Source organism: Cimex lectularius, unplaced genomic scaffold, assembly GCF_000648675.2.
Source record: "Cimex lectularius strain Harlan isolate CLEC.00 unplaced genomic scaffold, Clec_2.1 scaffold14, whole genome shotgun sequence".
NCBI classification, from domain to species: Eukaryota; Metazoa; Arthropoda; class Insecta; order Hemiptera; family Cimicidae; genus Cimex; species Cimex lectularius.
The window spans coordinates 1,946,194-1,961,891 of NW_019392637.1; the positions used below are offsets into that span (position 1 = coordinate 1,946,194).

General features: G+C 37.3%; 3 protein-coding genes across 16 annotated transcripts; 1 reads left to right on the forward strand and 2 right to left on the reverse strand.

The window, feature by feature from the left end:
• Positions 1 to 13: 13 nt before the first annotated feature.
• Positions 14 to 1,587, reverse strand: LOC106673281 (eukaryotic translation initiation factor 3 subunit G-like). The gene is made up of 4 exons (XM_014405361.2): positions 1,477 to 1,587; positions 1,247 to 1,387; positions 674 to 884; positions 14 to 614 (listed from the first exon to the last, which is right to left on the reverse strand). The coding sequence occupies exons 2-4, from the start codon at positions 1,385 to 1,387 to the stop codon at positions 115 to 117; spliced, it is 852 nt and encodes a 283-aa protein (XP_014260847.1). The 5' UTR covers positions 1,477 to 1,587; the 3' UTR covers positions 14 to 114.
• Positions 942 to 8,260, forward strand: LOC106673264 (spermatogenesis-associated protein 6). Of its 9 annotated transcripts, none has more exons than XM_014405317.2 (13): positions 942 to 1,186; positions 3,702 to 3,790; positions 3,870 to 4,007; positions 4,081 to 4,305; positions 4,391 to 4,494; positions 4,548 to 4,630; positions 4,685 to 4,828; positions 4,918 to 5,027; positions 5,092 to 5,219; positions 5,882 to 5,936; positions 5,996 to 6,020; positions 7,124 to 7,180; positions 7,288 to 7,548. In XM_014405317.2, exons 3-13 carry the CDS (start codon positions 3,887 to 3,889, stop codon positions 7,520 to 7,522), a joined length of 1,287 nt encoding a protein of 428 aa, XP_014260803.1. In that variant the 5' UTR covers positions 942 to 1,186; positions 3,702 to 3,790; positions 3,870 to 3,886; the 3' UTR covers positions 7,523 to 7,548. The 9 variants fall into 9 exon arrangements, with proteins under 9 accessions (XP_014260803.1, XP_024083073.1, XP_024083075.1 ...); XM_024227305.1 differs by having other exon boundaries at positions 947 to 1,186; positions 4,381 to 4,494; XM_024227307.1 differs by lacking the exon at positions 942 to 1,186 and adding an exon at positions 2,173 to 2,343 and having other exon boundaries at positions 4,381 to 4,494.
• A 247-nt stretch (positions 8,261 to 8,507) lies between these two features.
• LOC106673263 (calcium homeostasis endoplasmic reticulum protein) lies at positions 8,508 to 15,677 on the reverse strand. Of its 6 annotated transcripts, none has more exons than XM_014405314.2 (16): positions 15,581 to 15,677; positions 13,532 to 13,702; positions 13,397 to 13,456; positions 12,813 to 12,988; positions 12,511 to 12,746; positions 11,885 to 11,959; positions 11,715 to 11,826; positions 11,434 to 11,649; positions 10,786 to 11,041; positions 10,588 to 10,736; positions 10,397 to 10,530; positions 10,155 to 10,199; positions 9,953 to 10,025; positions 9,786 to 9,886; positions 9,040 to 9,189; positions 8,508 to 8,976 (listed from the first exon to the last, which is right to left on the reverse strand). In XM_014405314.2, exons 2-16 carry the CDS (start codon positions 13,629 to 13,631, stop codon positions 8,700 to 8,702), a joined length of 2,160 nt encoding a protein of 719 aa, XP_014260800.1. In that variant the 5' UTR covers positions 13,632 to 13,702; positions 15,581 to 15,677; the 3' UTR covers positions 8,508 to 8,699. The 6 variants fall into 6 exon arrangements, with proteins under 6 accessions (XP_014260800.1, XP_014260797.1, XP_014260798.1 ...); XM_014405311.2 differs by lacking the exon at positions 15,581 to 15,677 and adding an exon at positions 14,522 to 14,731 and having other exon boundaries at positions 9,040 to 9,183; XM_014405312.2 differs by lacking the exon at positions 15,581 to 15,677 and adding an exon at positions 14,522 to 14,730 and having other exon boundaries at positions 10,588 to 10,724.
• Positions 15,678 to 15,698: the final 21 nt, after the last annotated feature.

The window sequence follows — 15,698 nt, forward strand, 5'->3', positions numbered from 1 at the left end:
TTATATTTTTTTTTTCTTAAGGACAATAACATTTTTTCATCAATAAACCATTTCTTAAAGAAAAATTGATACGGGATTTTAAATTGAAGTATTTTAATGTTAGTTGTAATGAAACTATTGGTGATGGGCTTGGGGTTTGGACCAGTCCGCGCCGAGGATGAGGTGATCGTATCCGTGCCCATTGAGTGTGTTGATGGCGTTCGCTGCAGCCTGCCTGCTCCTGAAGTGTATGTACGCAAAGCCTTTGCACAGCCCGGTCGTCTTGTCCTTGGCAAGGAAGATCTTGTTGTAGTCACCAAACGGCTTGACCAGCTCTTCGAGGTCGACCTCTTGCGTCGACTCTGACAGATTTGATATACGAATGGCACTAGCGTCGTCTCGGTGTCGTAGGTGGCCCATCGACTCGCCTCTCTTGTTCCCAGCTCCATCTCTCAGCCCTGGTGGAACATACTTGTTCTTGCTCTTGTCGTCCACCTGAGTCGTAAGCTTCTTCTCGACGTTCACAGTCGGTGTTACGGCCTTTGCAGGCATGTAATTCGTGTCCCTGAAAGGGCACTGGAGTGTCCAATGGTCTCCATTGCACATACGACACTTCACTGTCTTATCCACCATCGCTATAAATAAAAATTATTAGTAACATTGAAATACATTAGGATAAAACAAGACTACTCACTTCTGAGCTTCTCGAGCGCATCATCATCTGTTTTATCCTCTTCCCTACTCGTAATGAATTGCATGAATATCTCCTCAGTCGCTATTGTAGTTGCTGGATTGGGTCCGGGCTTGTCGTCGGCTGACGCTCCAAACTTCTTCCAAGTCTTTCTCTTTGCGATTGACTTCGATACCATACGACTCTCACGCTTGTAAGTACTTACTATTTTAATCTATAAGGAAAAAAATAATTTGACGCAAATTAATAAAAATTTCATTTATCTATGATTATCTACGATCAAGATGGCAATGAAGGATCAATGGTGCATTACAATACGTACTGATAATGGTGCAATGTCAATTTTGTTTTTTATTACAATTAAAAAAATGGTTAAAATGAAGTTACTTATGTTTAGATATACAGTTATCCACTGTAAACAGTGGAACATTTTTTATGGCAAATAGTTCAAATTGAACACAGATCATTAAACTTCCCAGGATACACATGGAGGATGATGATCCTAGCTTTACCAAGGTATGAAGCATATTTTTTCTCCAAAATTTTTACCACCTTAATCAAAATTTTAAAACGTACCTTTTTGTTCTCTTCGTTCTTTTTGTACTCTGTGACGATTTTGAGACCGTTTTCGACCACCTCGCTCGTCCGAGGGATGTCCTCGACGTTCTCCTCAACCTCGTCCGCCCAGCTCGACTTGACCTCATCCGCGCCCGGCATCTGAAAAAATAATTAAAAAACCCAAAAACTATTTATTTTTCCACCACAAACTCAAACCGAACCCCTTTTGAATAATAAAATGAATTTACTTCTTAAATCAAAAGGTCGGTCCTTTTCAGAACAGAAGTCGTGAAACAGGGTTAACAGTAAAACGTGTCCTGAACCTCTGCCCAAAACTATCGATAATCGATCCGCCCCTCTTCCCTACACCACAATCAGCAATATAAATTAAATAAGTCAATTCACTTAATAAATTTATCAAATTCAAAGATTTTATTCATATATTTAATGTTAAAACAATAAATTGTAATTAATAAGAACAAAATTTTTATACATTCTTTCATACTAGATGATCGGCCAAGCTAATCGATTAGTACATCAACATCGATACAACAAAAAATTGCACTTTTTATTACCATTAATAAAAAGTAAGTTGTCATTTAAATAATTCATAAATTCATTTATTTTACACGTTAACATTTCTAATTTTACTCAGTCTAATTAATTAACTCTCATGAAAGAAAACTTTATTGATACATGGCTATTATTTGTCTATTATTGATTCTACTTGATAGCCTGTGTATCCCCTTCCCGGGAAATTATAATTTATTTTTTTAATAAATTTGCAGTCAGGCAGCAAATATTGTTTATAATGTGCCTTTAAGGCCAATGTTATGGTGTTATAGAAATACAGAAACTGACAGAAAAGGTCGAGATAACACCATCAGTCACAACAACCCTCGGTTAAGTGCCACCGTACATGTCCTTCAAGTTTTGATCGGGGCTCTTTAAGTTTTAACTAGCTTAAACGTGTAGTCCCCGCGTCAGCCAACTCACTCATATAATTGTTATTTTTCATAAATGATCATAAGGAATTCTATACGTTCCAAAGTAAAAAATATGTAAAACAGGATGTCTTGACCGTTCATGACAGCTTTGGAGGTTTCCTTGTTTGGGTAAGCCTACTATGTCCCACTCTTAGGCGTGTCAAAATCGTTTTTACCTTACGAGAAAGTAACGAATTCAATTTGGTGCTGAATTTCAAATCAAAACGGATTAGGTGCGCAAAACATTGACCCCATGACATTCAAGATTTAATAGAAAATGCCCTAGTAAGGAAAGTATCTACTATGATACATGAACGCTTTTGTAGTATAATGATCCACACTATCAACAAGACTAAATGAAACGATGAAATTCTCTCACTAGAGACAATTCTCAAACCTCCTGGTAAAAGATAGAAACAATAAACAATCAAAAGAAACATGAAGAGACTTCGAATCCTAACTGAATTGGATCCCTAAGGCAGTTCACGCTGAGATCGTTAACATTGGTGCCACCTAAATGTGGTCAATTATTCTAAGGTATAGATGGCAACAAAACTATGCTGAAGTTGTAAGTTGGTAACATTACTACCCAGCTCAGGTTCGAGCATATGCTGAGGTGTAAGTTGGCAACATTACTACCCACCTCAGGTTGGCAACTATGCTGAGGTTGTAAGTTGGCAATATTGCTACCACCTCAAGTAGGCAACTGTGCTGAGAGTAACTTGGCAACATTACTACAACCTCATGTAGGCAAATGTTATGAAGTGTAAGTTAGCAACATTACTACGGAGCTCAGGTTGGCAACTATGCTGAGGTTGTAAGTTGGTAACATTGCTACCACCTCAAGCAGGCTAATATGTTGAGGTTGTTGGTAACATCGCTAAACTTCACAAGTTCTCACCTCAAATCAACACCTACGACAAACGGGATTTCATTCTTTTTGAGCTGCTGTTATTAGACCTTATCTCGATTTAACTTTACCAATAAATTATTGATTTCTTTATGCTCTTATTCATTTGTTCTCCTCTGTATTTTATTTTCCATTCGATATCCTGTCATAGTCAACTCGAGCCCCTGGATAAACTCTTGTTGTTTCAAATGGTTGCTGATGGCAACTGGCAATTAAGGCGTTATTTAATGTTTTTTTAGTTTGAAGTTCACCTGAATTGTGTTAACGGTGATAATAAAATTCATTGTTTTTATGTGTTTTTGTTGGAAACTTCGAAGTTTGGGCTTTTAGAATCAAAACTGGCGTGGGGCAGGAGAAGGAGAAGGAGGCCGTCAGGTGATTCTCCAGGGTCGATCGATTAATAAAAAAAGGCCTGGCGTGATGGTGATAAATAAATTAACAGGAAAAAAACAGCTGTAAAAGTTTGATCGTTAAAGCTTTTTCCCCTTTTCACCTCCTTCTTCTTCTTCTTCCTCCAAGAGCCTAGGTTTCTTTTATCTCTTGCGCGTACCATCGAAGTTGTTTTTTTTGTAATTAGTTCCGAGTTCTTCCCCATAACGGACTGGGAAATGGCCAGCAATGTTCAGTAAGGTGTACAACGTGTCCGTTTTCTTCGATTTACTATCCGTGAGTATTGTTAGCTGTTACGACCTGGCAGCTATGAGATGAATTTGTAGAAAATTTGTCAATTTTTTTTATGCTACAGGTAAACTGCCCAGGGGTATGGCTTTGTCCCAAAGGTACGGTCTTCATAAAGGTGACCATGTTCGGCGTGTCCGACGTGACGAAGGAGGTCGGGCCGACGTTCCCTCTCGTCTTCAACGAACGTTTCACTTTTCACAAGGTCCGGTTTTTATATTTTGATATATATAATTTTTTTTTTCAATAATAATAATAATAAAACCTCTTCCTTCCAGGCGTTCAAGCAGCTCGCCTCGCTCGGCAATTTACACAGGGAGCTGGAGACTTCCAGGATATCCATGGAACTACTCCAGTTCCCGGCGGCGAAAAACGACCCTATCCGGCTCGCCATCTTCTCCTCGACTCTGGCCGACATCCTCTACACTCCTCTGACGGGATACAAGTCGAAGGAGACCTCTGCAGACTTAGACTTGCTATTCTGTCCTTGTTCCATCTTCCCGGTGAGTACACCACCCACCTTAAGTCTTTACTTCTATATATATATTTTTTTTAAATCAATTTTTAACCCAAAAAAGGGGATAATAGCACCTAAGGCGGAAGTCTCGACCAAACTGGCCATCGTGGAGACGACTGAAAAAGTATCAGCCGATGGTAAACACTCCATGATACCTGCGACCGTCTCATCCAGGGTAAAATTTTTGAAAGGTGAAATTTTTTTTCTTAATTTTTTTTTCTTTTAAAGAGCTGCACGATGAGAAAAAAGACGGACGCGAAGATAATCAGGCAGCACCCGGTCTGCCACACGAAAAACAACGTATACTGCAAGTAAGGCTCGTTTTATCAATTTTTTCCCAATCAATTTTTTTTTTCTTCTTGTAGGTGTTTGAACGGACCTCGTGTGTCTTCATCAATGAAACTCTTCTCAGGAGGAGACTCGAAAAAGTCCGAGAAGAGCAGGCGGCTCATCAAATCCGGCGGATCTTCTCCCATGTCGAAGAAGAGGTGCGACGACTGTTCTTCTTGGTATGAAACAAAAGCAAAAACTCGTTCGCTTACATACGCTCTCTCTCACACACAGAAAAACAAACAAATTTAGGCATTTTTTTCTACAGCTCGTCAATATTCCCATTTGAGAGCAGGTCCTTAGAGAAGTCGCCGTCCCAGAAGGGCAGCGTACGTGAGTACATAGTCGCCCACCACTACGCCACTCGTACCAACAAAGGTATTAGAACCTTTTTTTTTTTAAATTTTTGCTTCATAAATAAAAATATTCAAATGTTTGTAAGTTCCCGTCGTATCCGGGCCGGAGTTGGACAGCATATGCGACTGCCAGCTTTGCAAGAGGTACGAGCTTTATTTCAGGGAGCGGACGGACGACGGGAGGCGCAGCTGTTGCAAATGCGCCTGCAACCAGGTGAGCTTTTTTAAGATTAAAAAAAAAATCAAAACTAGTCTTCACACACATAAAAATGATACACAAGAAAAATTAACAAATTATATAAGGTTATATCCTTTTAGGTAAAGTTATGACTTTCAAATAAGGTTATACTATGTTTATTGGTTATATTGTGCTCTCTCAGTAACAGTAATTGTTGCTGTTCCAATTAGTGAAAAATTCGGATTATGAAGGGTATTCAATCACAAACTCTCACTAGTTCACTAAAACACACACACACACATAATTTTTGGAGTACCGAAGTTCCGGTCAGGGAGAGGGCACTGTACTAGATCCCGATCTGGACCCCTCCCGGCTCAAAAAATGTAAATCGTACCATTATATCCCTGAGTAATGTCGATATATTATTATTTATCTGTACATAATAAATTTACAGGTAATTTGATATTTTGTCATTGCGAAATAATATTCGTTGCGGTTATAACCTTCCAATTAAGGTTATACCGTGTCATTCTATTGCAGTTCCCCTTACTTGAATTTGCAGCTTTTTAAGCTGCCTATGTGTGGATTTATTATTATTTATCAAAATAAATATATAAGTATGTAATTTAATGAAAACTTGTCCTTTTAAAAATAAATTAAAGCGTTTTTATTTTTTTACCCTCTTCTCCTTGATGCAGCCTTCCTCGGAGAGCGCCCTGTCAAATCCCAAGATGGCCAGGAGCAGGAGCGGTGGTAAGTGAAAAAGCTCGTTAAAACAACAAAATATATTTATATTTTTATGATAATTACAGATCACGAGTGTCACAGCCCTGTCAGGTATGTTTTTATATTTGTTTTATAATGCAACTTTCCCGATTTGTTTGGTTATTAAGTAGGTATTATCTGTGCCCATTGTCATTGAGGTTATTATTATTATTTAATTATAAGGTTTATTAGGTTTAGTGGTCCGCTTGACCAAATGAATTCTTTTAAATTAAATTAACGTTTTGGTTGAAATAAGGTCAGTAAGGTTATAACATTTTTTTACCAGTAAGGTTATAACATTTTTTTTACCAGTAAGGTTATAACATTTTAACGATCAATAAAGACCACAAACTTACCAGCAAGGTTATACTGTGCTTATTGTTTACACTAGATTCTTTACTTGACAACCACCCACAAAACGCTACTTGTTGTAACTTTCATTGCTGATCAAGTGTGAATTTGTCATTATTATTTATCTATATCAAATATTATTATTTATCAAATAAGATAATAAATTTATAAATAATGATTATATCAAATAATACAATAAATCCATAGTAATGATTATATCAAATAAGACAATAAATACATAAGTAATGATTATATCAAATAAGACAATAAATACATAAGTATTGATATTTTGACGATGTAAACCAATTAAAAAATGTTATAACCTTACAAGTAACAGTGTTTATTGTTTGTACTAGATTCATTAATTGATTTCCACACACAAAAAAGCTAACAGTTGTAGGTTTCATTACTCTTTGTGTGGATTTTTGATTATTATTATTTATCCATATCAAATAAGACAATAAATGCTTAAGTAATGATATTTTGACAATGTAAAATTAAAAAGGTTTTAACCTTTCAAGTAAGGTTATACTGTTTATTGTTTACACTAGATTCATTAGTTGATTTCCACACCCAAAAAAGCTAACAGTTGTAGCTTCCATCGCTGGCTATGTGTAAATTTTTTATTATTATTTATTTATCTCAAATAAGAAATAAATTCATAAGTATTCATATTTTGACAATGTAAACAAATTTTTAAAAGGTTATAAACTTACAAATAAGGTTATACTGTTTGTAGGTTATACTAGACCAGCTTTTAATAGCTTTTGATAATAATATATATGTAAAAACGTATTTTTATTGTAAATTAATTTTCTTTGTAGCATTGGAAGCATTTCCAGTAGCGATGACGATGTCGTGTTTTACTGTCATTGTCACAGGTAGGATTTTTTTTACCTTCTTTCAGTTTTGGGTGGGGATGTTTCTCATGTTTTCAGACCGTTGGCAGGGATTAAAAAGGCCGAGGGGGTTTTTTTGCACTTTACAGATCATTGGGTAAGGGCCGTACGGCGAGCGGTTACACGATAGATGAGGGCGATTCGGACCCGACATCGAAAGGGGGCCAGGACGAGTGCCGGCGTTTCATGAAGTTCCAGGAGCAAGAGCGTGAGAAGAAGGCGAAGCCGGACAAGAAAAAGCAGCCCAGTCGGCGCGGCCACGTGACCCTCCTCGTCGAGAAGAACAGCAAACTGGGCAAATGGGGAGTCAAGACGCTTCAATGAATACAGCAATTTATTTAAAAAAAAAAGAATCTTTTATTTCATTACTATTTGTTTTAAATTAGACAAAGATAACAAAAAGGACAGTGACAAAAAAAAAAAGAAAAATTTCTTCTTTTTTTCTGCAGATTCCGTCATAAAAAGTCCAGAAAGTGTTGCTCCGTTTTCTGCCTTGACGGTGGTGATCCGAGGCTCGAGCTGGAAGCGGCCCTCGACAGCTTCAACAGCAGGCTAGTGCAAAACAGGAAACTTATTAACCGTTATTATTAAAATGAAATTATATTCTTCTAAAAAATCCAGACAATTTTTTCCGCCCCCTATTTCTTTCCCACTTTTGAAAATTGGATCAAGATAATTTATTATTTGCAAAAATTTAGTTTATATTCGACAAGATCTGTAGCAATTTTGTTGGAAATAATTTGATCCCTTATGCAGCTAAATAGTTCCTCTTTAATGATGTTTGCTGATCAATTCTTTGCTCCACATGTCAAGTATGGCGATTTTGATACAAGAAACAAGTTTGTTTTTTTTAAATGAAAAAAGTACTCGGCCTTCCAGACTCAACCCAAACTACATTATATAAGATAACTATATGACAGTTTTGAAGATCATCAGATGTAACAGTTTGATAGATTGTCAGGTCTCACGGTTTAATAAAAACCTCAGATCCGACAGTTTGCAAGATCATCAGATCTGACAGTTTGATAATTGTCAGGTCCGATGCTTTAATAATATCGTCAAATTCGACAGTTTGTATCAAATGCAACAGTGTCATAGTTAGGTCTGAAGGTTTAATATAATCATGAGATCTGGCATTTGGAAGACCGTCAGATCTGACACAGTTTGGAAGATCATCGTAAGAGGTTCTCAACATAATTTGCACCTCATTTGTTAATTAATTAATACATATATTGTATGTCGCCCATTTTAACCAGCATGGATTGAAATGATTAATGATAATAATATTAATAATAATAATGAAAGAAAATAATTTTAAAAAATTTATTTAAATAATAATAATAATAATCATAACTATGAGGGTTATTTCTTTATTTACAATCATGGTTTTATGTTGCAATTGATCCGTAAAAAAAAAAGAAAATGAGAAAAGAAACATCTCAATTTGTCAAAAAATCCCTTATTTTTTCGGATCGGGCGAATGCGATTCGTCGGCCTTTTGCTAAGACCTTTCCTCGGCCCGTGCCTTCATCCTTGTGATAAACGCTTTCCCCTTGCTCTTCCTGAAATTCTCGTATGGGTCGTTGAGGTTGACTCCGACTCCTTTGTACTGGTCGGAGCGGTCGCGCACATCCCCACCGGATATTGGCTGTTCAATCCCTTGCTCCTTAACGCCGAGTCCGGCGCCTGACCAGCCCATCTTCTTAAGCATTTGGTGGCCCTTGTTCGCCTCAGACAGCCTATCTTCAAGTACCGGTGCCTGATAAGAACCAATACCGCTAAAAAAGAAAAAAAAAGATGAATATCCTGTTGTTTTTTGTTTTAAATAAAATTTCTATTACAGGAAAGAAGGTGGCGTCGGGCTCCTGTTGTCACGCACCGGTGTGTTTTCATCGTTACGCTCATTCCTCTGGTGTGGTGAACGTGAACGCTCTCTCCTTGACCTCCTTGGCTTGGTGCGTTCCCTCTCCTTCGAACGACTCCGACTACGGCTTTATAAGTTTATAATTACGGTTACGGACAAATTTTAAATTGTATAAGTGTAATTGTGTGTAAGTGTAAAGTAATACCAATTAGAAACCCCTCGCTGCAAAACGTAGGCAGCACCCTTAATTCAGGTACTGCCTCAAGACCTTCATTGACAACTTATATCTCTTTACAGCATATTACTATTAAATAGTAATATAAATCATAAAAAGTAAGTAAAACATGTATTATATAGCTTTTATATAATTTAAGAAAATAAAATTATCAAAGGTGCTTTTGCCGGAAGTTGAAGTAATGTTAACTAATTCTTGCGACATAGTTGGTTAATAGTAAATTTTTTGTAAAAATGTGGTAAATTTACTATAGACAATATGTTTGGAAGTTGTTTCAAATACAATGATTTGTTTCACTGTCATATTAGTGAGTTTGAAAGATTGTCAGACCTAAAAGATGGAAATATTATCCGATCCGATGGTTTAAGATTATCAGATCTGATGGTGAAAGAACATCAGATGCAACGGTTTGGAAAATGGTCAGATCTGACAATTTAATAGATCGCTACAAGTATCCAGCATATTACCATCAATATCGTTTAACATACCTGCTGTAGCGTTTTTTGGGCGGCGGTGTCCTTGCATTCTCCTGGAAGCTTTTCACCGGGCTCGGCGACCTCGAAGGCTGCCTATGGCCGCTTTCTATATCCTAAAATTTTTTTAAATTTATTATTATTAAATGCAATTTGACATTTTTTTAATTTTTTTATTTTACCAGTTCTTTTTGCTTCTTGGCCGCAGCTTTTGCCCTGAAGTACTCATAAAGGCCTAACTTCTCCCAGCCGTCACTGTAAAGTTTTGGGAAAAAAAAGAAAGTTTGCGATTATAATTTCCATTTCCTGCTTATGACAGGTGTGAATGAGGAAGGATTGAAAAGAAAAAAAAAATGGCCGAGAATTTTTCGAAAGCGAACTTACCAATCAACATTTTCGCCCCTACAGATTGTCCTTGACTGGTTTGAGCTGTCGTCCAAACAGAGAAAATATTTTACAAAAGTTTTAAAAGAGGAGAACAAAAATTATTGGCTTGGGGAGGGAAAAGAGAGAGAGAGAGAGAGAGAGAGAGAGAGAGAGAGAGAGAGAGAGAGAGAGAAAAAAGGCCGATTCTCGGACTTGAAAAAGGTTGAGGGGTGCAAAGGTGAAAGGATTTGATTACTCACCCATCACGTGGTTGTTCGTGCCCTGGCGGTGAGTAGAATGCCTTGACGGCAGCGAGAAGCCTGTCGCTTGGTGGTACTGGGGGTGGGAGCCGTATCGCATCTGGGTCGAGCGGTTTATAATTGAAATCCTCAAGCTTCAAACAATAAAAAAAAGTTAATTTATTTAAATAAACTTAAAATTTAAAATTTACCTTTATCAATGGGACCATTAGGCCAGCGGGGAGGTCGTAATACGGCAGCGACGGGAGCAGGTCTTCAGGCTGGATCTCTGGCTGGACTGGTGGGAAACCAGGAGGTGGCCGTGTCAGATCCGGCAGTTCAATATCACCTGCAGACGGTTCTGATTAAACGGGCGGAATACAATTTACGAAATTTATGACACAACTTACGAGGAGGGAAGTGGAAACCGGGTGGAGGCTGGTTTATGTTGATGACTATGTCGAACGGTGGCGGCTGGCTTGATGGCGGCTGTGGAGGCTGAGGATTCATTAGTTCCCTTTCACTCTCCTGGGCTGGCAATGGGGGAAGGACGTTGGCGGCAGTCGTGTTGAATTCGTCCACTTTGAAGTCCTGCGAGTTGATTGCTGCGGCGACTGCCTCCTGCTGCTTCTGCGCTTCCAGCTGCTGCTTTTGCTGCTCTAAAGTCTTAAAAAACAATTAAAATAAATACAATATTATTTGAACTGGTGGTTGTAATATCATAAGATTTAGCTGTTAACAGTTTGCAAGATCATCAGATCTGACAGTTTGAAACATCATCACATCCGACTGTGCAAAACATCTTCAGATCTGATGGTTAGAAACATCATCAGATCTGACAGTGGAGAACATCATCAGATCCGACGGTGCAAAACATCAGATCCTATGGATGGTTGACAAGGGGTCGAAATACATTCTAATACAATATTTTTTCCATATTACGATTGATTATAAAGCCGTTGGATACTCCAGAAATTCGTTAACATGGAAAACATGAATAGGACGCCAGACAAACAATAAATAAAATAAAATTTTACAATTGTGAACAATTATAGTACTTGTATCTGACGGTGGGCATGCGAGATGAAGGCAAGGTGCTGCGACTGGAAAGTGGTGAGTGCGACTTTCGTCTGCGACGCAATCGCCTCGACGATTTCAGCATTGTCCGTCAGCCGTTGCTGTTTGTACTTCGCCCAGCTGTTTGTCGGGTCTTTCAACTGCGACACTATCTCCTCGTTGAAATAATGATTCTTTGACTCCCAAATCGTCAAAAGCTGATTAAAACGAAAAAGTAATAATAATAAAATAATTAAAATGTTTTAATAATAATTTAAAAAACCTTGCTGAGTTTCATCTGCTGTTCGTCAGTGACTGATAAGGAAGCGTTGCAGAACATGGGTATGACGACTTGTTCAAGGGCGAGCTTGAAATCTTCAATATGCTTCCTAACGCTGGCAAATAAATGCAAAAATCAAACTTTTTTTTTTTGTTAATTGTGACTTTTATTACCAATGGTGGAGTATGTCATTGACTAGGTAGATGAGATGTAGTTTATGGCTGAACTTTCGATCTGGCTCGAGCACCCTGAAAAGAAATAAAATAACAGGAATGAGTTTTATCTTCTTACATTTTCCTTTGAGATAATTTTTATTTTAGTTCATGCACTGTTAGGCTTTGGACTTTTGTTTTGTCGAAAGTACAGTAAATGCTTTTTTGGGCAAATGCACAAAATCTTAGACTTTTTTTTCCTTTTTTCACTGGTCGAAGGAGTCAATGAAGAACGGTTTTAAAGATTGACATCCTATGATTTGCTAAATTGCTAAATTCTTAAATCCAGCAGTTTAGAAAGATTATAAATCCTGATGGATGGAAATATCGTCAGATCTGACGGCTTGAATGGTTGTTAGTTCTGATAGCTTGTTTTTTAAGTTTATTTGTTTTAAGTGCAAAGATTGGATAATTTGTTTATTAAAAAAAAAAAAAATTAGGATGACCCATGTGACTAGATTGTATTGTTATCCCTCTATTGTTTTCTAAAACTTGTTGCTGACAATCCTCATAAATGTCACCTAGCCAGCTCTTGCACAATAAAAGTATAACAAGAATTATTAACAAGTTGAGGATAATAATCTCACTTGTAAAGCAAGTAACGCGTCAAAAGGTCATTGATGCTTTTTGAAGTCGCCCTCTGGAGGATCCACGCTTTGCCCGTCGAAATTGAGTCTTTGGTGCAGGAGTCGATTATAGGTTGGAGTATCGCATCAAAGTCTTTCAGGTTGACACCGAGCTCGTCGGCCTCCCTGTTGACGATGTCCACCTCCCTTTTACGTATTGCCTCTTCAACCTGTGCCTCCTGCTGCTGCATCAAAACCTTGGGGTAGAAAAAAAAAAGATAAGTATGATTTTTTTTTTTTTAATTCCAACATCAGTATGATACCATGTGCTGGGCATTGAGGTTCTGCTCGGATTGCGTTGTCTGTTCGTGTAATGCCTGCTGTTGCTGCGTGATAGCCTCGACCGTCAATGGCGGCATGAAACTACCCATGGCCGGGCCGACATTCTGCTGCTGCTGCTGCTGCTGGACTAACCACTGCGCCACAAAATTCACCTGGCCTACGTATTTAGAAAAAAAAAAGAAAAAAAGAGTGGATTTGAAAAATCATCAGACCTGACAGTTTGAATGATTGTCAGATCCGACAGTTTAAAAGAACATCAGATCCGATGGTTTCAAAGATCATCAGATCCGACGTTTTCAAAAGTGATCAGATCTGATGGTTTCAAAATTTATCAGATCCAACGGTTTCAAAGATCATCAGATCTGACGATTTCAAAAATCATCAGATCCAACAGTATGAATGTCAAATCCAACATTTGGATAGATTGTAAGATCTGATGGGTCGATTCAACAGTTTGAATGTTGCTCTCATCATCAGATCCGATGGTGAAAATCCTTGACCTGGCCTAATGTATATGTTAAAAAAGGTGAATATTTTAACAGTATTCCAAGAACTGTTGTCAAACCTTGAGGGCTATTCAGCGAGAGGTTCTGTGGTGGCTGCTGCTGCTGCTGTTGATGAATCCCTTCAAAAAAGAACCAAGCAAAATTAAGAAAAAAATTCAATCAAAATTAAAATTAATCATGGGTAATAAACTAACTAGCTTGTTCTGTAGTGACTTTATACTGGTAATAGTTGAAATACTCTCCGCCGAAGAGAAAGCCAAACTTTGGATTACCCTTCTGCTTGTTTTTTGTCATCTGCTCAAACTCTGGGCCATTCCTCGCGACAAACTGAGCCAGCTTGTCGATTATGTTCCTCAATTCTATGTCTGAAAAAGCAAAACCAAATAAATTAGGGCATATTAGGAGGTGGTATTCTATGCTCCACCATCGTCCTCTCGCACCGCACGTTCATCATAAATACATTCTTCATGGACACATACTAAGTGTCGACCTAGCCTATTCTTTCTGCATTTCAGAATATTTCTCCATTTTCCAGCAAGAATCTGACGAGAGGGTTCACGTGGGACCTGGGGGCTGCACTCCAGTCGGCTCGAATCACGTGGAGTGCGCTTTGGACTCTCTGAAGGCGAAAACCAGTGTACCTCAATTCCACAAACTTAGCTATGTAGGGGATGACAGACAGGCCCTAAGGTAAAATCGGCCAGTGTCATCCTGGCATTCTGTAATAGTATTTCAATGGGTACACTGTATGATTGAAAGCGAGATCTCGCAATAAAGGCCTCCTTCCCCAAGACTGGTAACAGTAATGAAACTTTCTATGAACCTACGCAAGGCAGATCTGTATGAAACAATGAAGGCTTGTCGCAGTAAGTCAAAACTTATATTGTTTTATTTTATTTTCTATCTGGCCTGTTTAAGTTGATAAAATATATAAATATGAAATCTTATGGTGGTGGTAAAAGAATACCAGTATATCGTAACCTAGATAAATCCTACCATGTTCCACTGTTCCCTGTTCGTAGGGCAAATCCATAGGCAATTTATAGAATTTAAAAATTTAATAAATACAGTTTTGTCTTTTGTTTCAGAATGAGCAATAATTTTCTATTTTTCTTGTGATAACTTTTTTTAGGAGGAGGGTGAAAAAAAAGAAAAAACCTGAAAAATCCTGTTTGTTTACTCACCCTGAGGAGCCTTGGGCAGGTCCATCTTCGGTGCCCGTCCGGTACGTTGATCACTGATGAAAACCGACCCCCGAAAGGGTGAAATCGTGCAAATCGGGGAGGAAAAACGTCTGCAAAGGGGGGAAAATAACAGGACCGGCCTTTACCACTTTACAGCAGTACAAACATCAATAACCTCATGGCCGGCTTCCGAGTTTACGACGAGACCGCTTCATGGACAGTGTTGACTTGTAAATTTAAAAAAAAATTTACTAATACTTAAAAAAAAAAAAAAAAAAAAACATCACAAATACCGTATTGACACAATGTTAAATACTCGATAGTTCACGAATCACTTTTTAAACTTTTTCAAAAATTTTCATCCGTAAATCAATCAAATCTCATTCGAAAACGTAACGATTCAATAAAAAATCCCATTTTTATATATTATTATTTAATCTAACGTTTTACTTGATTTTTTAATTAAAAATTATATAATTTTTGTTTTTTAATTAATTTAAATACTATTTTTTGTATAGGTATAGTCGTTGGTAGCACTGATTATCCCAGTCGAACAATCGTTTTCCAGAGCCATCTCCAAAGTGGAATCAAATATTAATTTTATTATTTCAACAATTTATACGTATAAATTAATCATAAAAGATGATAAAAACGCCGTAGGAGAAGGATAAACTGATTTAAATGCTATTCGGTAAATAAATTGAACAATTTTCACTTTTTAAATTTTTTAAAAAATTTTCATCCGTAAGTCAATCAAATCTCATACCAAAACGTAACGATTCAATAAACAAAATCCCATTTCTGTAAATTATTATTTAATCTAACGTTTTATTTCATATTTTAATTAAAAATTAAATCATTTTTGTTTTTAAATTAGTTTAAATACTTTTTATAATTATAAACACGTTGACAGCACCGATTATTCCAGACGAACTACGGGAAGTTTAAACAATTTATACGTATAAATTAAGCATAAAGTATGATAAAAAAAAAAAACGCCATAGGAGAAGGATAAACTGATTAAAATGCGATTAGGTAAGTAACTTTTACAATTTTCACCTTTTTTTTGAACTTCTGGTTAAGGCAGAACTGAGCATCTTCGGCCGCACTATTCCGGTGAATTTTCCAAATAATCAAGAAAATCCTTAAATTTTTCCAGAGATTGCAAACTTGAAAA